The sequence below is a fragment of the Erinaceus europaeus genome, chromosome 1 (genome assembly GCF_950295315.1).
Source record: "Erinaceus europaeus chromosome 1, mEriEur2.1, whole genome shotgun sequence".
NCBI classification, from domain to species: domain Eukaryota; kingdom Metazoa; phylum Chordata; class Mammalia; order Eulipotyphla; family Erinaceidae; genus Erinaceus; species Erinaceus europaeus.
In genome coordinates, this window is record NC_080162.1 from 120106700 (window position 1) to 120131806 (window position 25107).

At 38.6% G+C, this 25107-nt stretch overlaps 1 protein-coding gene across 5 annotated transcripts in view; it reads right to left on the reverse strand.

Moving 5' to 3' along the window:
• The window catches only part of TBC1D31 (TBC1 domain family member 31), an 85689-nt gene that overhangs the window by 12184 nt on the left and 48398 nt on the right, over positions 1 to 25107 (reverse strand). The window contains exons 11-18 of one of the 5 annotated variants that reach the window (XM_060195577.1): positions 18284 to 18417; positions 12217 to 12350; positions 11601 to 11780; positions 9077 to 9309; positions 8653 to 8805; positions 6213 to 6348; positions 2789 to 2881; positions 398 to 541 (exon numbers count right to left, since the gene is read on the reverse strand). In XM_060195577.1, coding sequence (XP_060051560.1) covers positions 398 to 541; positions 2789 to 2881; positions 6213 to 6348; positions 8653 to 8805; positions 9077 to 9309; positions 11601 to 11780; positions 12217 to 12350; positions 18284 to 18417 — 1207 coding nt within the window. The remainder of the gene's footprint in view (positions 1 to 397; positions 542 to 2788; positions 2882 to 6212; positions 6349 to 8652; positions 8806 to 9076; positions 9310 to 11600; positions 11781 to 12216; positions 12351 to 18283; positions 18418 to 25107) is intronic. The other 4 variants (XM_060195582.1, XM_060195604.1, XM_060195595.1 and 1 more) reach the window with 4 other exon arrangements.

Consider the following 25107-nt stretch of genomic DNA (forward strand, 5'->3'; position numbering starts at 1 on the left):
TAAGCTAAGGGGATAAGCAGGATTCAACAACTTACAGATTCCAACACCTTAAAAAAGCAAACAGAAGAACGCTTATTCCAAGTGGGGGAGAGGAGGGAGTCTACTAAGAAAAGAATGAATGAATGAATGAACGAATGAATGAATGGTGGGATAGTCTATAATATCAATCAAGAGACTATTATAGAACAAAAGGTAGGAGAACCTTCAACTAGTTCTAGCTTTTGGAGTTGATGGGGGGTGGTGGTGTGGCTCAATGGTAAAGTACATGAATAAGACCCTGGGTTTGAGCTCTGGCACTGCATACAAAAAATTAATTAGTTAAAGGATGACAGATGGAGATTTTCCCCATCTGTCAAATATATATACATATACACTACATTTATACATTTATAGTCACCTTCTGAGCTTTTTGGTTCTGAGTTTTATTTGTGTCTATTAGTTTATGAAACATGTCTTCTTCAAGATCCACTTTTCTTCTAAAGGCATCTAACTCTTCTCTCATTTCCTTTGCAACAGCTTCTTGGCTTCTAGTAAGATTCTGCTTTAAAAAAAAAAATCACTTTTCATAAAAAAAGTCAACAAACTATACAGTGAAGCTAGAATAAAATATTTTCTTGTATGCAGAATATGCACAGTAAGATGTATAATCATCTAATTTTCAGTAGGGATGATAGAGTAAGGGACTCTGAAAGTTAATCTCATCTATAAAAGCTTTAAAAACACTAACACAATACACTTTTCCAGAAGTCTGGGAATTAACTGAATGCTTACAGCCACTCGGGAAACATTTACCCAGAAGACGCTTAGCAAAAATGTCAGTTCTTAAAAATCCAAGAGGGGAACTGGGCGGTAGCGCAACGGTTAAGTGCAGGTGGCACTAAAGCACAAGGACTGGCGTAAGGATCCTGGTTCGAGGCCCCGGCTCCCCACCTGCAGGGGAGTCACTTCACAGGCAGTGAAGCAGGTCTGCAGGTGTCTATCTTTCTCTCTCCCTGTCTGTCTTCCCCTCCTCTCTCCATTTCTCTCTGTCCTATCCAACAATGACGACATTAACAACAACAACAATAATAATAACTACAACAATAAAACAACAAGGGCAACAAAAGGGAATAAATAAATGAAAAAAAAATCCAAGAGAACAGTCATTGGAAATTTTTACTACTCATACTGTTAATTTTCTATTAAGTATGAAATCTCCTAATGCCACCACATCTTCCCACAGTCAATTGAGAGTAAAAATTAGTAAGACGGGGGTCAGGTTGTGGTGCACCTGGTTAAGTGCACGTTATAATGCGGAAGAACCTGGGTTTGAGGCCTCGGTCCCCACCTGCAGGGGGAAAGCTTCACGAGTGGTGAATCAGGGCTCCAGGTGTCCCTCTGTCTCTCTCCCTCTCTATCTCTCCCTTCCCTCTCAATTTCTGGCTGATCTCTACCCAAAAAATAAAGATAGTTAAAAAATTAAAAATATAGATTTATAAAAAAATAATAAGATTGGGGCTGGGGAAACAGCAGCATTGGTAATTTAACAGACTTTCAGTTGAACCAGAGGTCTCAGGTTCAACTCCCAACACTACTATATGCTAGACGTGAACAGTGCTCTGGTAAAAACAAACAAATACATATATACATAGTTCAAAAGAATTGTATCTAGTTCAAAATTACATGACACTTAGCCAAAGTGTAAATAAATTCCTGGCTAAGTGCTTAGAGAAGTCTGTGTGGAAACTTAAAAACTGTAAATATAAATGGATATTATGCTTTAAGTATGTCAAGAACATCATGATATACAGTTAAAGTTGTCACTAATCTGAAGCTTAAGGTGGGACTTCATTTTTTAGATACATTTTATTTATTTGTTTGTCATTGGAATAACGACAGAGAGAAAAGGAGAGGGGGAGGGGGAAATAGAGAGGGAGAAAGACAGAGAGACACCTGCAGCCCTGCTTCACCACCTGTGAAGCTTTCCCCCTGCAGGCGGGGATCAGTGGTTTGGACCTGGGTCCTTGTGCATTGTAATGTAAGCACTTAACCAGGTGTGCCACTGCTTGGCCCCTAAAGTGTTACTTTAGGAAAGCTGAAGAAACTAAGTTATGGTTTCACCACTACAGAAATGACTAACAAAATGTTTTTCCCAAGTAATACATACTTTAATAACAAAGTTCTTTTTTCCAGTGTCTTAGGAAACTGAAATATATGTATTAGATTCCAGAAGACTTAGATTTAAAGTACCTTATAGCTCTTGTCTTACATGATTGTGGTGAAGTACTGAAATAATATTTCAGTTACTAATACTCAGAGGAAAACCCAGTAAGTTCCTAAGAGATCCTGAGGCAAAATCTAGGTCTCATGTCTAGTACTTCAGACAATAAACTACATTGCTAAGAGAAAGATGAATTAAAAAACTGCAACAAACTATACATTCAGACATTCTGGTTACCATATACTTCTGGATGATACTATATTCTGCTCAAAAAGCAGGTAAAGAGAGGCCGGGTGGTGGCACATGTTACAGCGTACAAGGATTTGGGTTCAAGCCCCAGTCCCCACATATAGGAGGAAAGTGTCATGAGTTGTGAAGCAGGGCTGCAGGTATCTGCCTCTCTCCCTCTCTTTATCCCCCCTTCTCAATTTCTGGGTCTCTGTCAAATAAATAAAGGTAATAAGATAAAAAAAAAAGTAGTCTAAAAGAACATATAAATGGAACATTAAAATCATGATAAATATAATCTGAAAGGATTGTTACAAGCCATATCCCCTGCCCCCCATATTGGAAATCGCTGACCTATACCTTCTCAAGCAATCGTTTTTGTGATTCAAGTTCCAGATGTTTCATTTCTAGGTCTTTGGCTGTTGTAGCAATTTCTCGATCTCTCAGGTGCACCTATGGCAAAATGACAAACTGAATACCAAAAAGAACTTACAAAATAATAACACATGGGGGAGTTGGGCAGTAGTGCAGCGGGTTAAGCGCAGGTGGCGCAAAGTGCAACGACAGGCATAAGGATCCCGGTTCAAGCCCCCGGCTCCCCACCTGCAGGGGAGTCACTTCACAGGTGGTGAAGCAGGTCTGCAGGTGTCTATCTTTCTCTCCCCCTCTGTCTTCCCCTACCCTCTCTATTTCTCTATGTCCTACCCAACAACAATGACATCAATAATAACTACAACAATAAAACAACAAGAACAAAAGGGAATAAATAAATAAATAAATAAATATAAAAAAATAACACACTGAAAGCATTTTAAGTAATAGGCATCCAGGTTTTTGAAATCAGACTGACAAGATATTAAGGGCAGGGGGTGGGTGGATGACAAGATAGCATAATGGTTATGCAAAGAGACCCTCATGCCTGTTTGCTCCAAAGTCCCAGGTTCAATCCCTCACACCACCATAAACCAGAGCTAAGCAGTGCTCTGTTAAAAAAAAAAAAAAAAGATATTAACACTCACTGTGAAATCTAGGAATAATGCCTGAGCAAAATTAAGCTTAAACACTTACCTGGTTTTGGTTTATATGTGAAATGTAAATAGTTTAAACACATCAACTTTGTTTAAATATATATATATGTCCAAACTATTTCTAGGAAGGTACAAACTTTAGAATGATGGTGGTTATTAGGTGGGAGTACAGAATTTGGTGGTGCATCGCCTGCAATCTTGTAATCTTATAAACCATCATTAAAGCACTAATAAAAATTATTTTAAAGGGGAGTCGGGTGGTAGTGCAGCAGGTTAAACACTCATGGCACAAAGTGCAAGGACCGGCATAAAGATCCAGGTTCGAGCCCCTGGCTCCCCACCTGCAGGGGAGTTGCTTCACAGACGGTGAAGCAGGTCTGCAGGTCTCTTTCTCTCCCCTCTGTCTTACTCTCTTCTCTCCATTTCTCTGTCCTATCCAACAACAACGGCATCAATAAAACAACAAGGGCAACAAAAGGGAATAAATAAACATTAAAAAAAAAACCTGAAAAAATTATTTCAAATTACAAATTAAGTTTAATTTTTCGTGATCTGGGAGGTGGCGCAATAGATAAGGCACTGGACTCTCTAGCATGAGGTCCCAAGTTCAACCCCTGGCAGCACATGTACCAGTGTGAAGTCTGGTTCTTTCTCTCTCTCCTCCTATCATTCTCATTAATAAATAAATAAAATATTTTTTAAAAAGTTTAATTTTCTAAAACAGAGCAGAATACCCATCTCCTTATCTAACCAGATTGGGAGAACAGACAGCAGTTCCTGACATGTTACATTAGGCAGTATTATGAATTAGAAAAACTTGAGCAGTTTAAATCTGGGGTGGATAAAAATGCAAAGTATCCTTGGGGAAATATAGAAATGTACCCTCCTGACAAGAAAGATCCTAAATCAACATTTCTGCAATAAAGGACACTCAAACTGGAGAAAATGTAGAATGTTTAATGCTGTTAAATGTAGCATTTATTTAACGTTTTTCTCCTTAAACTTAAATACTTTTATAAACTGGGTTAGTAGTTATTAATTCCAAATCTGAATTTACTATATGTTATTTAAGTCATATGTGCACAGCTTAGATGTAGTTAGTTTACTTTTCTCCAAGACTGGATTACTTGGAAGTTTTTAAATCTCCTACATTTCACAGACACAATACTCATTAAACTAGAGTACTGTTTCTTGAAACCAGCTTAGACAGAGACAAAGGGAGAGAAGGAACACCACAGCACTGAAACTTCCCCAGTACAGCAGGAGCAGGGCTTCAGCCTGGGTCATACACATGGCAAAGCAGGTACACTCCCAGTTTAGACCCTCTACTGAAAAAAATTTAACATGGGCCATGTGTATGTTTATTTATTTATTTATTCCCGTTTGTTGTTTTATTGTTGTAGTTATTACTGATGTAGTCGTTGTTGAATACTACAGAGAGAAATGAAGAGAGAAGGGGAAGACAAAGAGGGGGAGAGAAAGATAGACACCTGCAGACCTGCTTCACCACCTGTGAAGTGACTCCCCTGCAGGTGTGGAACCGGGGGCTCGAACCGGGAGCCTTATGCCGGTCCTTGCGCTTTACACCACCTGCGCTTAACCTGTTGCGCTACCGCCGGACTCCCCATGTGTATGTTTTTATATTAGGAATATTTCTCGTGGTCTGGGAGGTGGTGCAGTGGATAAAGCATAGGATTCTCAAACATGAGATCCCGAGTTAAATCCTCAGCAGCACATGTACCAGAGTGCTATCTGGTTCTTTCTCTCTCTCCTCCTATCTTTGTCATTAATAAATAAATAAAAATGTTTTTTTTTTTAAAGAATATTTCCCTTCTGCATAAGAGACAGAGAGAGAAAGAGAGAGAGAGAGAGAGGAGACAGAGCTTGTGCACACATGCTTTTACTTTTTCTGGGAAAACTCTTTCATTCAGACAGACAAATATGGGAGGAGGAGAGTCTCCAAAGCACCAGAGCTCCCCCAGAGCAAACCTGTCATGGCACGGCGAGTTAGGTGCCCTGTCATAAGGACACAAGTCAATGCGACTAACTGTTCAAATACACACACACATATACATATATGTATGTTTTAATGACAGAGAAATAGGAAGAAATGATACTTGCAGGGTGGGGGTAGATAGCATAATGGTTATGCAGAGGGACTCTCATGTCTGAGGCTCCAAAGGCCCAGGTTCAATTCCCTGCACCACTGTTCACCAAAGCTAAACAATGCTGTGGTAAAATAAACAAATAAATTAATAACCTGTAGCACTGATCTACCAGTCATGGAGCTTCCCACATGCAGGTGTAGGCTGCAGAACCCTGATCTTTTAGGTAAAATGAACATTCTACTAGGTGTGCCACTTCCCACCTCTCTCTTTCTTTTTTCTTGTTACTGGAGTTTCACCACTCTGGGTTTTTTCAGATAGAGATAGAAAGACAGCACAACACCAAAGCTTCCTTCAGTGTGGTAGGGGCCCAACTTGAACTTGTGCCCACAACAAAGCAAGTGCACTAAGGTGAGCTATCTTGCCGGCCCAGCCTCGCATTTCTAAAATTTACTGTTAATAAAATATGAAAGGGAACAAGAAATAGCTAAATGGGAAAAGTAAACAAAGCTAAAGGGACTAGCTAATTAATTGGCTAGGACAATACTAATTAATTGTGAATGTTAGGACTAATATTTAACTTGGAGGTGTTCATTACATTTAGCTGAAGGTAAATGGCATAGCACAGAAAGACAAAAATAAATAAATAACCTTCCTCTCAATTTCATCCTCTAGTCTTCTTAGTTCTATTTCACGCTGATCTTGTTGGAGCTTGAGAAAACGCCTCCTCGCTGCGTCTTGTAAGTGCAACTCCTTTACTTTCAGCTCTCTCTTCACAGCAGCTAGTCTTAAATACAAAAGGGAAAAATAAAGACATTGCCCAGTACAGATCAAGACTAAAAAATACTAAATTTCTTAACTAAAGGTATGCTACCTATTTTGGTCCACTTTCCCAGTTTATCTGGTACCATTGTTAACCTAGTAGCATTTATAGTACAGAAAGGAAAGATGACAAATTATGAAGCAAGTCTATCTACATACACAAAAATGACAAAATGATCTACATGCATTAGCTACCCTTTTCGTATTCAAAAATTCATTTCAACATGTGTACTACTCAGATCTTCACATAAATTATTATTATTATTTTTTACTGCCACCATTAGACTTTGTGCCAGCAAGATGAGTCCACAATTCCAAGTGGTCATTTTTTTCCTTTCTTTCTTTTTTTTCTTTCATTTACTTGATAGGACAGAGAGAAATTAAAAGTGGAGGGAGAAACACAGAAAGAACAGTACTGCTTCACTGCTCATGAAGCTTCCTCCTTGGAGGTGGGGACCAGGGGCTTAAACCAAGACTCAAGCATGATGATGTGTGCAGCACCACCCAACCTGCTTCAGACAATTTACATCCTTTATCCGAATACTAAGATTTACTAAAATTATAAAACTAACCCAAATGCCAAAAAATTGCTTCAGTTCCAGTGTTACTGAAGACCATAAATGTTTACTCCTTTAAAATTTTATGTTAGCATCGTTATTTTATTGCCACCACGGTTACTGCTGGGGTTCAGAGTCTGCACCCTCCTTTCTCTAATGAAAGAGACACCTGCAGCACTGTCGCACCACTTGTGAAGTTTCCCATCTGCAGGTGGGGTTCGGAGCTTAAACCCAGGTCCTTGCACACTGTACAGTGTGTGCTGTATCAAGTGATCCACCACCCAGCCCTTAGAATTTATAAAATGCAAATACTTCAGAGTTCAGTACTTCTACTTAACCCAACGGAACCTATTTTATAAGAGCTGTCCCAAATTAATAATTAATAAACACTTAAAGTAAGTTTCCCAGCAATTAGGCTGTCTTATAATTTCAATTAAACATTGTATCTTATTAACATGCGTTAACATGTTACCATTGCATTAGTATGTAATTACAACTTCCTACCCTCTCCTTCAAAGTATGCAATGCATAATGAAATCATCACTTTCTTTCTACCTTCAGGTCACACAGATATTTTGAAAACACAGCTTTTTTACCTTTTGGTATCACCAAGGTTTCACACATGTACAGTTTTACCACTCCAAGCTGATTTATCAGATACAGATACAGAAACATGGGTGGGGGTAGATAGCATAATGGTTATTATACACAGACTCTCATGCCTGAGGCTATAAAGTCCTAAATTCTGCACCATCATATGCCAGAGCTCAGCAGTGCTCCGGTAAAAAAACAAAAACAAATACACAGTCCCCACAAGTAACGAGAAACAAAGACACCATAGCACTAAATACCCCCATATCACAGTACTCCACAGTTGTAGTGCTAGAGTTTGAACCTGGGCTGCATGGCAGGGTAGGCACTCTACCAGGTGCGCTATCCCTCTGACCCTGAAAAAATATCATTTTAAACCTTATTCTCCACTAAAGGCAATTTATCCAGCACTCCTGGGGTAGAGCAGATACCTTAGCCTCTAGCTTAAGCTCTGGGACCACAGGGGAGCACCAAGGAGGGAACTCCATGCATGGTGATGCTGAGATATCTCTCCCTCTCTAAAATGAAGAGTAAGAAAATTGGCCAGGGGAGGTTGCACATTTACAAAGGTCCTGGCTTCATTTCTTGACACCACAAAAATAAATAAATAAAGAAAGAAGTATTTCTTTTCATTGCAAAATAATGTTCTTCAAAGTATATTAGATCTCATTATATTATTTCTGAATAATCAAAGTTATAGCACATTCAGTACTATACGTTATTTGAACAAAAAAGGTACAAACTCAATTCTTTCTGTACATTTAAATATTTGCTTAATGGGAATACCAGACTTAATAATATTATATACTCCTACAGTGTACATTTTATGTTATAAAATAGTATAAAGTTCTATACATGTTCCCATAATGAAAGATGAATGAAATTAAAATGTAATCCTATGTTCAAACATTTTTTTTTTTTTTTTAATTTTGGAAAGAGAGAAATTGAGAGGGAAAGAAGAGATAGGGAGAGATAGGACACCTGTAGCACTGGTTCACTATTTGTGAAGTGTTCCCCAATGCAGAGCTTGAACCCAGATCCTCGTGCACTATAATGTGTGTGCTCAACCAAGTGCGCCACTGCCAAACATGTCCCAACATGTGTGAAGTAGTAAAATGTACCTCTCTCTTTGTTGCAGCATCCTCTCCTCCTCTTGTAAAAGCATCTCTCTTCTCATTTCCTCAGCTTTGCGGAGCAGTTCTTGTTTTTGGTACCAAGCTTCATCTTCAACTCTTTGCTGATCTACTTCAGCTTGCAAATTTTCAACTGTCTGCCTTAAGTAGACAATATTTAATATTACATCAAAATGCAAAAAGAAAGAAAACCATGTAATTTGAGACCAAGAACAAGCAAAACACAATATACATACTTAACTGATATATAATCAAGTATAGGAAACTACTATATACTAGAATAAATATCTTAAAGGTACTTCTGATTTCTAAAGTCTGATTTTACACAAATAATTTAAATTTATTTCTCTCTTCTTTTTTATATTTATAGCAGATTCCACTTCTATCAGACAAGGAACAATTTCACAATTACCTTTCTCTTAAGTAGTCCAACTCATCATTCCTTATTCTTTCTCGTTCCTGTGTCTGATAGTCCACAATAAACTTGGGATATTGGTTAAATACTGGATATTGACCTTTTGTCAGTGCCACAAAAACATCAAGCAGGTTGTCTGGATGAATATCAGTGGGCGTGGTATCCATGAGATGATAAGCTTCTTTAATTACAACACTTATATCCAAGTTATTCCGATGGTGAAAAAAATACTAGAGGAAAACTTTTAGGTTAAAATTGAAATTCATCTAACAAAGTAATTATAAGTTGGAACTAAAACAAGAGCTGAAGCATACAAGTATGGATTTATCTCTTAAGATTTTTCTAGGGAAGTCAGTTGGTGGTGTATTCCGTTAAGCTCACACATTACCATATGCAAGAACCTGGGTTCAAAGCCCAGCTCCCTACCTACAGGGGGATGCCCATCTTTCTCTCTTCCTCTTTATCTCCCCTTCCCCTCTCAATTTCTCTTTGTCCTAGCCAAAAAAAAAAAAGGCTGATGAGAATGTATATCTGTGCCCCAGTGATAACCCTGATGGCAATAATAAATAAAATAAAAATTGTTTAAAACGAAGATTTTCCTTCACAAATTTATTGAAGTTTTTCTTAACCCAAGATTTAAATAAAACAAACAAACAAACAATTTCGGGGCCAGGTGGTAACACACCCAGTTGAGTGCACATGCTACAATGCTCAAAGACCTGGGTTCAAGCCACTGGTCCCCACCCTCAGGGGAAAAGCTTCTCAAGTGGTGAAGCAGTGTTACAAGTGTCTCTCTGTCTCTCTCCGTCTCTACCACTCTTTTCCCTCTCAAATTCTGGCTGTCTCTATCCAACAATAAATAAAGATAATTAGAAAAACTAATTTCATATTTGTAACATGTAATAAACAATTTCAGCCACATCATGAACTTCTGAAATAACACTTTCAACATTGTAACTCAAAATGAAGGCTTCCTTTAGAATAAAAGAATATTTCAAGAGTAACAAAAAACTTTGATTTTGACTTTTTACCCTTAAAATTAAAAAATGAATTCTATTATTATTATTGGTATTATCTTTATTTACTGGAGAAACAGCCAGAAATCAAGAGGGAAGGGGGTGATAGACAGGGAGAGAAACAGAAAGACACCTGCAGCACTGCTTCACCACTCACAAAGCTTTCTCCACATAGGTGGGACTGGGGACTTAAATCCAGGTCCTTGTGCACTGTAACATGCGTGCTCAAGTAGGTGCACCACTATCTGGCTCCCCAAAATGAATTTTGATATTAAATCTATCTTTGAAAATCAATGATTCTTATTTTTAAAAAAACATCTTGGGGGGGGTGGGTGGTGGTGCACTTGGTACAGTGAACTTATTATCCCTGGTCCCTACCTGCAGAGGAGAAGCTTCACATACAGTGAAGCAGTGTTGCAGGTTTCTCTCTTCCTCTCTCCATCTATTTCCCACCTCAGTTTCTTTCTTGCTGCAATAAATAAAACAATAAAAAACAAAGTCTCTGCAATGGCCTACTCTGCCATGCATTATGATCTAGGTTCAAGCCTTAATTTATTCTGTCTAATAAAAGAACATCTGGGGGCAGGGTGGTGGTACACCTGGTTGAACACACACCCAGGTTGGAGCCCTGCTCCCCCCCTGCAGGGGGGACACTTCATGAGTGGTGAATCAAGTTTGCAGGTGTCTATCTTTCTTGTTCCCGCTCTATATCCCTCCTCCCCTCTCAATTTCTCTCTTTCCTATCAAGATTAAATAGAAAAAAAAGAAGAAATAAAAAATGGAAAATGGCAGTGGGGAGCAGTGCATTTGTAATGCCAGCACCAAGTCTCAGCTATAACTCTGGTGGCAAGTAAATAAATGTACATCTTATTAAATACATCTTATTAAAAATCATCTCTCTACTTTCTTCTGGTCAATTTCCTGCTGAGTCTCAAATTCTCAGTTACCATTCTGCAGTCATCTGAATTATCACGGACCAGTGTGCCACTGGTAAAACTAAGCAAGCAATAAATTTACATGGTCTGGGAGATGGCTCAGTGGATAAAGCTCTGAACTCTCAAGCATGAGGTCCTGAGTTCAAGCCCCAGCAGCACACATACCAGGGTGATATCTAGTTCTTTCTCTCCTCCTATCTTTCTCATTAATAAACAAAATCTTTAAAAATAATAAATTAATTAATTTAATTAAATAAATCTAGTAGGTATACTTTATATAGGCAAAAACTCACAAAACCCCATAATCACCATCTTTTTCTTTTTTATTTAATTAAATTAATTAATTAATTAATTAATTATTTTAATCACCATCTTTTTCTAAAGTGATGGTTTTGTGGCTAAGTCTGCTCACATTACTTACTGCATTGTCTATAAGCAAGGATGTTCCACTACAGTGTAACCACCTAGCATCAGGACCTGGCATGCCATAGATACTCAATAAGTGAATTGATTTTTAATTGAAGTGAGTGAAATTTGAGAACCACTATTGAAAATAAAAAGAATATTTACCTCAAAGTCATCTTTAAGATTACAGTTGAGCAAAGGTGCTCTGGAGCAAATATTGTAGGCTACAACACTCATCAGGAGAAATGATGGATGGTTGGAAAAGACATTATCAAATAATTTTAGCCACTCCTCTCTTGTCAGTACTTCTGAAAACACAGTTTCAAGGAGAGGCCATGCATATAGCTAAAGTAATAAGAAAAAAAAATTAGTTTTCTTGGGGAAAAAAATCATAGTAGCGTTACTGTTAATACTCCCTTATGCTTGATTTAGCTATTAATATTATATTAAAAAATACTGTGGCAGGGCATGAAGTTCAATAGTAGAGCACAAGCTTCAAGAGCAGTTGATCACCAGCAACAAGAAAAACCAAGCAAACAAAAATCCCTCCAAAACAACAACAGAAAGCTAAGATAATAATTGTGAAAAGAACTACCTTAATCTGGACCCTTCTTTACAGACTTTCAGGGAAGCAGTTAAGTGAAGAAAAAAGGATACCGTTAAATTAAAAAATGTAGCACCGTTTTTCACTGCACTCGACAAGAGAATTGTGTCACTCAGACCAAAACCAATGCTTGCTTCCAAAATAATGCAATTCTAGTAAGCCTAGAGCTCTTCTTACCTGGGAAGTTATATCATGGTTTATGAAGTGTTGCAGCAGTTCTTTGTCATGAAATGCCAAGACATTTTCAACCATGCCAAGAATATTGATAGGAGGATTGGGGAAATACTCAAACCAGTGTTGACACCAATTGGCTACAAAAAAGTTAAAAGATGATCTTTGCATTTCTGTACTATCAAAGCACTTTGCTGTTCATAAATGTATTTAATCTATGTCCTCAGCATCTTCCTCATCTTTAAAGAAAAACAACTATTTAAGTACTAGAAAAACTTTTATTTTTTATTTATTTCTCACTTCTTTACTCTGGGATTAATGGTTTACAGTTGACAGTGAAATACAATAGTTTGGGGGGTCAGGCGGTAGCACAGTAGGTTAAGCGCAGGTGGTGCAAAGTGCAAGGACTGGAGGAAGGATCCTGGTTCGAGTCCCTGGCTCCCCACTTGCAGGGGAGTCGTTTCACAGGTGGTGAAACAGGTCTGCAGGTGTCTATCTTTCTCTCCTCCTCTCTGTCTTTCCCTCCTCTCTACATTTCTCTCTGTCCTATCCAACAATAATGACATCAATAACAATAACCACAACAATGGTAAAACAACCAGGGTAACAAAAAAAAAAAAAAGGCCTCCAGGAGCAGTGGATTCGTAGTGCAGGCACTGAGCCCGGGCAATAATCCTGGAGGCAAAAAGAAAGAAAGAAAGAAAGAAAGAAATACAATAGTTTGTACATTTGTACATGCATAACATTTTCACATAACAATACAACCCCCACTAGGTCCTCCTCTGCCATCATGTTCCAGGACCTAAACTCTCCCCTCTCCCTCTTTTATTTCGGTGCAATATACCAACTTCAGTCCAAGTTCTGCTTAGAGTTTTCCATTCTGATCTTGTTTTTCAACTTCTTTTTTTTTTTTAATATTTATTTTATTTATTTATTCCCTTTTGTTGCCCTTGTTGTTTTATTGTTGTAGTTATTATTGTTGTTGTCGTTGTTGGATAGGACAGAGAGAAATGGAGAGAGGAGGGGAAGACAGAGAGGAGGAGAGAAAGATAGACACCTGCAGACCTGCTTCACCGCCTGTGAAGCGACTCCCCTGCAGTTGGGGAGCCGGGGTTTGAACCGGGATCCTTATGCCGGTCCTTGTGCTTTGCGCCACCTGCGCTTAACCCGCTGCGCTACAGCCCGACTCCCTTGTTTTTCAACTTCTATCTATAAGTGAGATCATCCCAATTCATCCTTTTGTTACTGAATTATCTCACTTAACTTGCTTTCTTCAAGCTCCATCCAAGATGGGGTGAAAAAGGTGAAATCACCATTTTTAACAGCTGAGTAGTATTCCACTGTGTATATTAGAGAAAAATTTAAAAACTCATCATGCTAACAGAGTATTTAATTTTTAAAAAGATATGACATTTTTAGTCAGAGCATCCAATAAAAAATGTTAATTAAAACCTGCAAAAACCTCTATAGTATTCCTAACGCTAGCTACATGATGTTTGATTCCTGAAGACTTGTGAGTTACTGAAAATGGCTCTTCTGAAAAATGGCTGACTCTTCTGAAAATGGCTCTTCTGGGAGTTGGGTGGTAGTGCAGCGGGTTAAGCACATGTGGCGCAAAGTGCAAAGACCCTGGAAAGGACCCCGGTATGAGCCCCCAGCTCCCCATCTGCAGGGGAGTCGCTTCACAAGCGGTGAAACAGGTGCAGGTATCTATCTTTCTCTCCTCCTCTCTGTCTTCCCCTCCTCTCTCCATTTCTCTCTGTCCTATCCAACAACGACAACATCAATAACAACAACAATAATAACTACAACAATAAAAAAACCACAAGGGCAACAAAAGGGAATAAATAAATAAATATTTTTTAAAAATGGCTCTTCTATGAACCACCATCCTATGGGATTACTAATGAATGTTAATTTTCTCAAGTCAACTAAAAGTCACACCCAATTAAAATTAGAAGAGTTTATAAAATGCTCAAAATTACAGTTCTATGTTGACAATAATACACATCAATGAGCACATAATGTGTTCCCTATCCCTTAATGCTGTGAGAAGAATGAAGGTCCTAACTCTTAGGAGAGACTGACTTGACTGTTCTTTTTTTTTGTAATTACCTTTATTTATTTATTGGACAGATAACAGCCAGAAATTGAGAGGGAAGGGGTAATAGGGAGGGAGACAAAGAGACTCCTGCAGCACTGCTTCACTACTTGTGAAGCTTTCTGCCTGCAGATGGGGGCTGGGGCCCTGGACCTGGGTCTTTGCGCATTGTAATGTGTGCTCAACCAGGTGCACCGCCACCATGCCCCCGAGAGAATGACTGTTTTATACTCAGGGTAATAAACAACCACTACAACAGATATTAAAACTAACTGAACACTTTTTTATTTTTAGTATACTTGACTTAGAAGGAGAATTGATCAGTGACAGTGGTAATCTCTGAAAGCCAATAGAAAGCATAATCCATTCTACTGATTTCTAAAGTAGATTTAAACTGACTCAGTAACCAGAACCCCACACAGTATTTGCCAAAAAATAAGTAAGATTATCATTCTATGTTGTTCAATTAGCCTATATCTAACCACCACAGCTTAATTATTAACTTCAAATTAAAAAAAATTTAAATATTGAGTTGTGGTTTCATCCTTTGAAATAAGCTCTCCTTTTGCAAAAGCAAGCTTTGGGGCTGGCTGGTTATGCAATAGAATTTCATGCTTGAGGCTCTCAAGTCCCAGGTTCAATCTCTAAAGTCCACTAAAAACTAGCATCAGTGCTGGGGGAGGGGGACACATAGGAGTGTTGAATAATGGTTATACAAAAAAGACTTTCGTGCCTGAGGCACCAAAGGTTCCAATAGAAAAGTTCCAGGTTCAGTCCCCAGCACCATCATAAACCAGAGCTAAACAGTGCACTGATCAACAGAATACTGAATTACATAACGATCTATAAAGTTATTTCCATTCACTCTAAATTTATTATTTCACTTATTAGTATATATTTAAACTCGAGTTAATAGTTGTTTCACAAATAAAATTTTTCAAAAACTAAACTTTAAAGAAATACATAAACTTACTTGACTTTTTTTTTTTTAATTTTTTTAAATTTAATTTATTTCTTTATTGGGGAATTAATGTTTTACATTCAACAGTAAATACAATAGTTTGTTCATGCATAACATTCCCCCACTTATTTGACTTTTTAAAGACCTTAAAAAGGGAAATATGGTTCATAAAATTCATTAAGTAAATACTATGTCTCAGACACTGCAAAACTTGAGAATTTTAACCACCAGGCACAAAAACAAAGCCCATTTTTTTTTTCTTTGTCTCCAGGATTACCACTGGGGCTCAATGCCTACACTATGAATCCACCACTCCTGGAGGATATTTTTTTCCATTTTTGTTGTTGTTATTGTGTTTTGTTATTGCTGTTGTTGTTGCTGTTGGATAGGACAGAGAGAAATTGAGAGGGGAAGGGAATAGAGGGGGAGAGAAAGACACCTGCAGACCTACTTCACACTTGTGAAGTAACTCCAGTGGGAGGCAGGGGGCTCGAATCAGGATCTTTACGCCAGTCCTAGTCCTTCATGCCATGTGCACTTAACCCGATGTGTTACCTACCACTTGGCCCCAAAAGTCCTAATTTTTAAACTTAATCTCCATCAGTGGAACACTGTTTTCCATTAGACAAGAGGAAACCCTACTTTTATACAGCAAGTTTTGGTTTTCTCTCTCTCTTTTTTTTATTTGATGTCATCACAGGAAAATGATTTGAGGGCCCAGAGAGACCACTAACTGAAAGCAAATACAAGGAAATGATAATTGTATGAAGATCCTCTACCAAACCTTGTGAAACTACTCCAAGTCATACTAAACTCTACACGAATTCTTAAAAAACACATTCCTAAATTACTATATTCCTTCAAATTTTCTTCAAGGTCCAGCTAGACTGTAAAACTCAAAGCCAGAAACTATTTGATTAAGTACTTTGTTGTCTTTTGTAGGTCTTTCTACTTCCGTGCTGCACTTATTGAGTCACTGTACACTACTGTGCACTTTTACTTTACTTTAAAGTATATATTTTCCCCAAACTTATGGACACATGTGCACATGTGCTCTATCTCAGGGGTCCTGGTCAACATCTAGGTTCTGGGTCAACATACTCTGCCACTCGAGGAAGATGGATCCTAGAATGAGTGCAGCCTAGAATGTTCCTAGCTATGACCACAGAATGTGAACTCAGATCTACAGGGATGCAGAGGTTGCACAGGCTCCTGTGCTGAATATGGGCCCCAGATGAGACTGATGGGGCTTACAGTTAATGATATTTATATACTTTCCCCATATTTAGGAGCTACTTTCTTCCCTGATCCAGCTTTCTGGTCCCATTTCCAACTGTGATACCATCTCCCCAGATAATACCTTTAGTCCATGTGCATCTTAGCTGTTGGGCTTAGGCAAAAATTAGTAAAGTCACAGGTCCCTTGGAATATACCTGAAAAAGACTTCCTAGCTTCTTCCAACATGAAGATCCCAAATTTCATCTGCTATACTCTCACCTTTAGGTTCCTGATTATTAAACAATTTGTTCTGCTTTATATCTTAATGCTTTTTTCTGCCACCAAGTTGCAGATGCTACCATGATGCCATCTTGACTTCCCTGGGCAGACAACCTCACTAGTGTGTCCTGAAACTCCACCTCTCCAGAGCCCTGCCCCACTAGGGAAAGACAGAAACAGGCTGGGGGTATGGAACCACCTGCCAATGCCCATGTCCAGTAGAGAAGCTATTACAGAAGCCAGACCTTCCATCTTAAAAATCTTCCACCATAAAAATCTTTGGTCTATATGCCCACAGGGATAAAGAATAGGGAAGCTTCCAATGGAGGAGATGGGATGTGGAACGCTGGTGGTGGGAACTGTGTAGAATTATACCCCTTAGGGAGTCAGGTGGTAGTGCAGCGGGTTAAGTGCAGGTGGCGCAAAGTGCAAGGACCAGCGTAAGGATCCTGGTTGGATCCCTTGGCTCCCCACCTGCAAGGGAGTCGCTTAACAAGCAGTGAAGCAGGTCTGCAGGTGTCTATCTTTCTCTCCCCCTCTATCTTCCTCTCCTCTCTCCATTTCTCTCAGCCCTATCCAACAATGATGACAATAATAATAACTACAACAATAAAACAACAAGTGCAACAAAAGGGAATAAATGTTTAAAAAAATTATATCCCTTATCAATAATTATTAAATCAATAAAGAAAACAAACAACTCAAAGCCAGAACAATGGCTTACCCCACCCTATGCTGCCATCTCAAGTGGTCACCACCAGCGTTCCACATCCCTGGTTGAATCCCCTGGCTCCCCACCTGCAGGGGAGTCGCTTAACAAGTGGTGAAGCAGGTCTGCGGGTGTCTATCTTTCTCTCCCCCTCTGACTTTCCCTCCTCTCTCCATTTCTCTCTGTCCTAGCTAACAACGATGACATCAGTAACAACTACAACAACAATAAAAAACAAGGGCAACAAAAAGGGAAAATAAATAAATATAAAAAATTATATAAAAAAATAAATACAAAGGAAGAGAGGAACCACAAAACTGCTCCACCATCTCTGACCCCATAACACTGCTCCACCATCTATGGAAAGACTCCCCGCCCACAATCTATGGGACCGCCCTGGCCCCCTCAATAATGTTTCATGTGATGTTGGGGCTTGAACCTAGAGCTTTGTACTTACTAAGGTGCACACCCCACCAGGTAAGCTATCTTCCAGTCCACAAGAAAAATCATAAATACTTGTCCATGAAGTTAGTTATAAAATTGTGACATCCAACAGCTTAAACATAGAAAAAAAGTCTAAATGGAGAACAGGAAGACAGAACAGAGAAAACTCTGTGTGTGTGGGTGGTGGTGGTGAGGAGTGGAGGTGGGAGAAGGCAGCAAAGTGAAAAAAGAAAAAGGTTTACAGCCAAGTGGTCCATTTTATCCTCAAGCCTCAAAAGTTACAACTATAATTATTAAATGCTGCAGAAATAAATCCACCCTTAGTTTCATTATTTAACGATGATTTCAATTATTTACTTACTTATAAGAGTAGCAACCACTTCAAAGCAGATGAGCTGATTATTCTGGAATAACTTTACAAACGGAAATGCCAAAAGAGGAAGATACGGTGTGTCACTGAAGATGTCAGACCAGTGAGCTAATGCAGATAGTGTTCTGTGAATTAAATAGGGAGAACAAGACCAGAAATCAGTTCACTAAAATATATGAATATATAAGGGGCCAAGAGGTGGCCCATCTAGGAAACATGTTAGGATACACAAGGACCCCAGTTCAAGCCCAGCTCCACCACTAGCAAGGGCGAAGCTTCACAAGCTACTGTAAAGCAGTGTTGTAGATGCCCTCTTTCTTTACCTACCTCACCTTTCCCTCTCAATTTCTCTGTCCCTATTCAAAATAAATAAATGAAAAGTAACTTTGGTAAAAATTTTCTCTCCCACTATTTATCTAGCTATGTCTCCACCATAAGACAGAGCTAAGCAACACTCTGGTCTTCCCCTCATTCTGTATATCTCATTAAAATAAAATATTTTTGAAAAGATTTGTACTTTAGGAGACTTCTAGAGGTGGGGCTACGAAGCAGCAGCAGCTTTGTTTCTCTCCTCTACTCTCCCTGGTCAACTAGGAATACCAAAAGAGATCACCTGGGACTGCAACAAGACAGGACTAGAACAACTTCAGGAAGCCACCAAGTCATGGGTGAGTGCAAACATGTGAGGCTTGTGGACAATGTCAGGAAACTGTGAGGATGTGGTAGAGCCTGGCAGGGGATGCCCTGAGGAGTGCGTCTATCCTGTCAGTCTCTCTCTTAACCAAGAGGTTGAGCAAGGAGGGACAGGAGTAAACCCAAAGGTTTGACCTGTCTTATCAGACTCCCTGTCTCACAAAGCACACTGCATTCCTGATACTATGGCCTGCTCCCTTATTATCTACATAATCATTGTTTTGCCTGAAAGATCCCCACCCATTCCATTCCTTTGATCTATCTTCTTTCTACCCTCAAGACCCTCCTTGCCTGCAGGGTATGATTAATTCTAACAGGTAAAACCCTTTCCACAGTTGCTAAGGAAGTTCCTACCTTTCCAGCCCCTGTTGCCTTTCTCCGACCCTTTCCAAACCATGTCAAGCCATTTCCGTTCTAACTTGCCACTTCTGAGTCCGACCTTTAAAAGCCTTGGCTCTCTGATCAATAAAGAATCAAATTGCCTCACAACTGTGAACTTTTTAAGTACCTTATTTAGACACTAGTCAATCCAGGCAAGGGTGGTCAGTTTGTTTTTTTAATTTCTCCATTGGGAATTAATGTTTTACATTCAACAGTAAATACAATAGTTTGTACATGCATAACATTCCCCAGTTTCCTATATAACAATACAACCCCGACTAGGTCCTCTGTCATCCTTCTTGGACCTGGATTCTCCCCACCCACCCACCACAGAGTCTTTTACTTTGGTGCAATACGCCAATTTCATTTCAGGTACTATGTGTGTTTTCTTTTCTTTTTTTTTTTTCTGATCTTCTTTTTCAAATTCTGCCTGAGGTGAAATCATCCCATATTCATCCTTCCGTTTCTGACTTATTTCACTTAACATGAATTTTTCAAGGTCCAACCAAGATCAGCTGAAAATAATGAAGTCACCATTTTTTACAGCTGAGTAGTATTCCATTGTGTATATATCCCACAACTTGCTCAGCCACTCATCTGTTGTTGGACACCTGGGTTGCTTCCAGGTTTTGGCTATTACAAATTGTGCTGCCAAGAACATATGTGTACACAGACCTTTTTGGATGGATACGTTGGGTTCCTTAGGATATATCCCCAGGAGATGAATTGCAGGCTCATAGGGTAGGTCCATTTCTGGCCTTCTGAGGGTTCTCCAGACTGCTCTCCACAGAGGTTGGACCAATTGACATTCCCACCAGCAGTGCAGGAGGGTTCCTTTGACCCCACACACTCTCCAGTATTTGCTGCTATTACCTTTTCTGATGTATGACATTCTCACAGGAGTGAAGTGACATCTTATTGTTGTCTTTATTTGCATTTTTCTGACAATCAGAGACTTGGAGCATTTTTTCATGTGTTCTCGGCCTTTCGATCTCTTCTGTGGTAAATATTCTGTCCAAGTCCTCCCCCCATTTTTGGATGGGGTTATTTGTTGTCTTGTTGTTGAGTTTGGCAATCTCTTTATATATTTTAGTTATTAGCCTCTTGTCTGATGTATGGCATGAAAAGATCTTCTCCCATTCTGTGAGGGGTCTCTTAGTTTGGGTAGTGGTTTATTTTGCTGTGCAGAAGCTTTTGAATTTGATGTAGTCCCATAGGTTTATACTTTCCTTAGTCTTTGTAATTGGATTCGTTTCATTAAAGATGTCCTTAAAATTTATGCAGAAGAGAGTTCTGCCAATATTTTCCTCTAAGTATCTGATAGTTTCTGGTCTAACATCCAAGTCCTTGATCCACTTGGAATTTACTTTTGTATTTGGTGAAATACAGTGATTTCAGTTTCATTCTTTAGCATGTTTCAACCCATTGTTTCCAACACCATTTGTTGAAGAGACTCTGCTTTCCTCATTTAATAGTCTGGGCTCCTTTGTCAAAGATTAGATGTCCATAGGTGTGGGGGCTCACTTCTGGGCTCTCAATTCTATTCCACTGGTCAGTGTGTCTATTCATGTTCCAGTACCAACCAGTTTTGATGACAATGGCCCTATAACACAATTTGAGATCTGGGAATGTGATGCCTCCAGTTCTGTTCTTTTTTCTCAAGATTGTTTTGGCAATTCTAGGTCTTTTCTGGTTCCAGATAAACATTTGTAGCACTTGTTCTAGTCTCCTAAAAAATGTGCTTGGGGTCTTCATGGGGATAGCATTAAATTTGTAGATGGCTCTGGGTAGTATATTCCTTTTGATGATGTTTAATTCTTCCAACCCATGAACATGGAATATCTTTCCACTTCTTTGTGTCTTTTTCAATTTCCTTGAGTAGTGACTCACAATTTTCAGTATACAAGTCTTTCACTTCTTTGGTTAGGTTTATTCCTAGATATTTTACTGTTTTTGTGTCTATAGTAAAAGGAATTCATTTTTGGATTTCAATTTCTTCTAACTTAGTGTTTGCATAGAGGAATGTCACTGACTTTTGAATGTTAATTTTATAGCCTGACACCTGACTGTATTGCCTGATGATTTCCAAAAGCTTCTTGCTAGATTCCTTAGGTTTCTCTGTGTATACTATCATGTCATCTGCAAATAGGGAAAATTTGACTTCTTCTCTTCCAATCTGTATGCCTTTAATTCCTTGCTCCTACCTGATTGCTATGGCAAGAACTTCCAACACTATGTTGAATAGTAATGGTGATAAGTGGGCAGCCCTGTCTAGTACCTGATCTGAGTGGAAATGCTTCCAGTTTTTCACCACTGAGTATTTTGTTGGCTGTAGATTACCTATATATAGACTCCACTATCTGCAGGAATTTTCCATCTGTTCCCATTTTTTGTAGTGTTTTGATCATAAAGGGATGTTGGATTTTGTCAAAGGTTTTTCTGCATCTGTTGATATGACCATGTGGTTTTTGGTCTTGCTTTTATTAATGTGGTGGATCACATTGATTGATTTACGTATATTAAACCAACCTTGCATCTCTGGGATAAACCTCACTTGGTCATGATGAACAATCTTTTTAATAGACTGCTGTATTCTGTTGGCTAGAATTTTGTTCAATATTTTCGCATCTATGTTCATCAGAGATATTGGTCTGTAGTTTTCTTTTTTGGTTGTGTCCCTGTCTGCTTTTGGTATCAGAGTGATGTTGGTCATAGAAGCTGGCAGGCAGTATTCCAGTGTCTTCAACCTTCTGGAAGACTTTTAAAAGTAGAGGTATTAGTTCTTCTTTGAAGGTTTTGTAGAATTCATTTGTAAAACCATCTGGTCCAGGACTTTTATTTTGGGGGAGATTTTTGATAACTGTTTCAATTTCATTAGCTGTGATTGGCCTATTCATGTTATCTACTTCCTCTTCACTTAGTTTTGGAAGTTGGTAGGTATCTAGGAAATCGTCTAATTTTTCCAGGTTCTCTAGCTTGGTGGCATGGTGATCAGTATTTTGAAAAGTACTCAGAGAGGGACCTAATAACATACTATATAGAATAGTTAAACAACAAGAAGAAATATAGGAAAAATGAAGCAGGACAAGAGTCCAGCTAAAAGCCCCCAAAGGTTGAAGCACCTAATAATAAGGTCAACATTCAAATGCTAGTTAAGGAAATAGTCTCAGGAGTGAGTAAAGAGTTTGAAAGAATTGTCATCAGAAATACAGAAACAACAAATGAGACTATGGAAGAAAACACTAATTATCTCAAGGTCATTAGAGAGCTGAAAGCTGAAATAGCTAAGAACACAACTAGCTGAACAAGCTAAAACAGTATCAGAACAGGGTAACAAAACAGATGAACTCAAGAAAACAGTAGAGGGAAGAGAGAATAGAATAAATGAGGCTGAAGACAGAATTAGCAAGATTGAGGACTAATTAGAGACAACAAAAAAAGAAGTAAGAGATCTCAAAAAGAGATTAAGAGATACTGAAAACAACAACAGAGACCTATAGGATGACTTCAAAAGAAATAATATATGCATTATTGGCTTACCAGAAGAAAAAAGAGAGGGAGGGGAAGAAAACATTCTTCAGGACATAGTAGCTGACAACTCTATTCTAGACAACATCAAAGACATAAAGGTTCAAGAAGCCCAGAGGGTTCCAAACAGAATTAACCCAGACTTAAAGACACCAAGACCATCATATTTAGAATGGAAAGGAATAAGGATAAAGAAAGGATCCTGAAGGCTGCAAGAGAACAACAGAGTCACCTACAGAGGAAAACTCAGAAGATTAGCAGCAGACTTCTCCACAGCAACACTATAGGCCAGAAGAGAATGGCAAGATATCTACTGAGTGCTCAATGAGAAAGGCTTTCAAACAAGACTGCTGTATCCTGCTAGACTGTCATTCAGACTAGATGGAGGCATAAAAAAACTTCTCAAACAACAGTTGGAAGAATCAACAAATGGGAGTCAGGCAGTAGAACAGCAGGTTAAGCACAGGTGGTGCAAAGTGCAAGGACAGGTGAAAAGGATTCCGTTTTCATTCTCCAGCTCCCCACCTGCAGTGCTGTCAGTTCACAAGCGGTGAAGCAGGTCTGCAGGTGTCTATCTTTCACTCCCCTTTTCTATCTTCCCCTCCAGTCTCCATTTCTCTCTGTCCTATGCAACAAAGATGACAACAATAATAACTACAACAATAAACCATGGGCAACAAAAGAGAATAAATAAATATTTAACAAAAGAAAAGAATCAACTATCACCAAGCCTGCCCTGAAAGAAGTTCTGAAAGGTCTTCTATAAACAGACCACCATAAATAGGCCATATAGCAGAACGCTCTAAAAATCTACAATAATGGCGTTAAAACACCTTCAATCTTTGATATCAATAAGTGTCAATGGCCTGAATTCACCTATTAAAAGGCACAGAGTAGGAAGATGAAAACACAATACAACAATATGTTGTCTACAGGAAACCCACCTAACTCAACAAACAAACACAGACTCAAAGGGAAAGGATGGAAAACTATCATAGAAGTCAATGGCCCACAAAAAAGGGCAGGAACAGCTATTCTCATATCTGACACAATAGACTTTAAAATAAATAAAATTCAAAAAGAGGGATAGACATTTCTTAATGCTCAGAGGATCAGTCAACCAAGAGGAGTTAACAATTATTAACATCTATGCACCCAATGAGAAACCATCTAAATACATCAAACAACTACTAAAGGAGCTACAGCAATATATTAACAGCAACACAGTAATAGTAGGGGACTTCAACACCCCACTCTCTCAGCTTGACAGATCATCCAGGCAGAAAATCAGTAAAGACATGAGGGAGCTAAATGAGGACATAGATAAACTAGAACTATTGGACATTTTCAGAGTCATTCATCCCAAGAAACTGGAATACACATTCTACTCAAGTCCACATGGGTATTCTCAAGGATAGACCATATGTTAGGCCACAAAGACAGCATCAGCAAATTCAAGACCACTGAGATCATCCCAAGCATCTTCTCTGACCACAGTGGAATTAAACTAGCACTTAACAATAAACAAAAGATTAGTAATAGCCCCAAAATGTGGAAGCTCAACAGTACACTACTTAACAACTACTGGGTCAAAGAGGAAATAAAGGAAGAAATCAAAATATTTCAAGAGTTCAATAAAAATGAACATACAAGGTATCAAAGCTATCAAAATATTTGGGACAGGTAAGTCAGTACTGAGAGAGAAGTTCATAGCCATACAAGCACACATTAGGAAACAAGAAAAAGCACAAATAAACAGCCTGATTGCACACCTTAAAGACCTAGAAGAAGGACAAAGGAACACTAAAGCAACCTGAAGGACAGAAATAACTAAAGTTAGGGTAAAAAAATCAATAACATTTAAAATAAGAAAACCATACAAAAGATCAACAAAAGTAAATATTGGTTCTTTGAAAGAGTGAACAAAAACTACAAAACCTTAGCTAGACTCACAAAACAAAAAAAGGAGAGATCCAAATACATCAGAATATAAATGAAAGAGGAGATATCACAACAGACACTGCAGAAACATATCATGCAAGGCTTCTATGAACAACTATATGCCACCAAGCTAGAGAACCTGGAAAAATTGGACGATTTCCTAGATACCTACCAACTTCCTAAATTAAATATAGAGGAACTAGATAATATGAACAGGCCCATCACAGCTAATCAAATTGAAACAGTTAACAAAAACCTTCCCAAAAATAAAA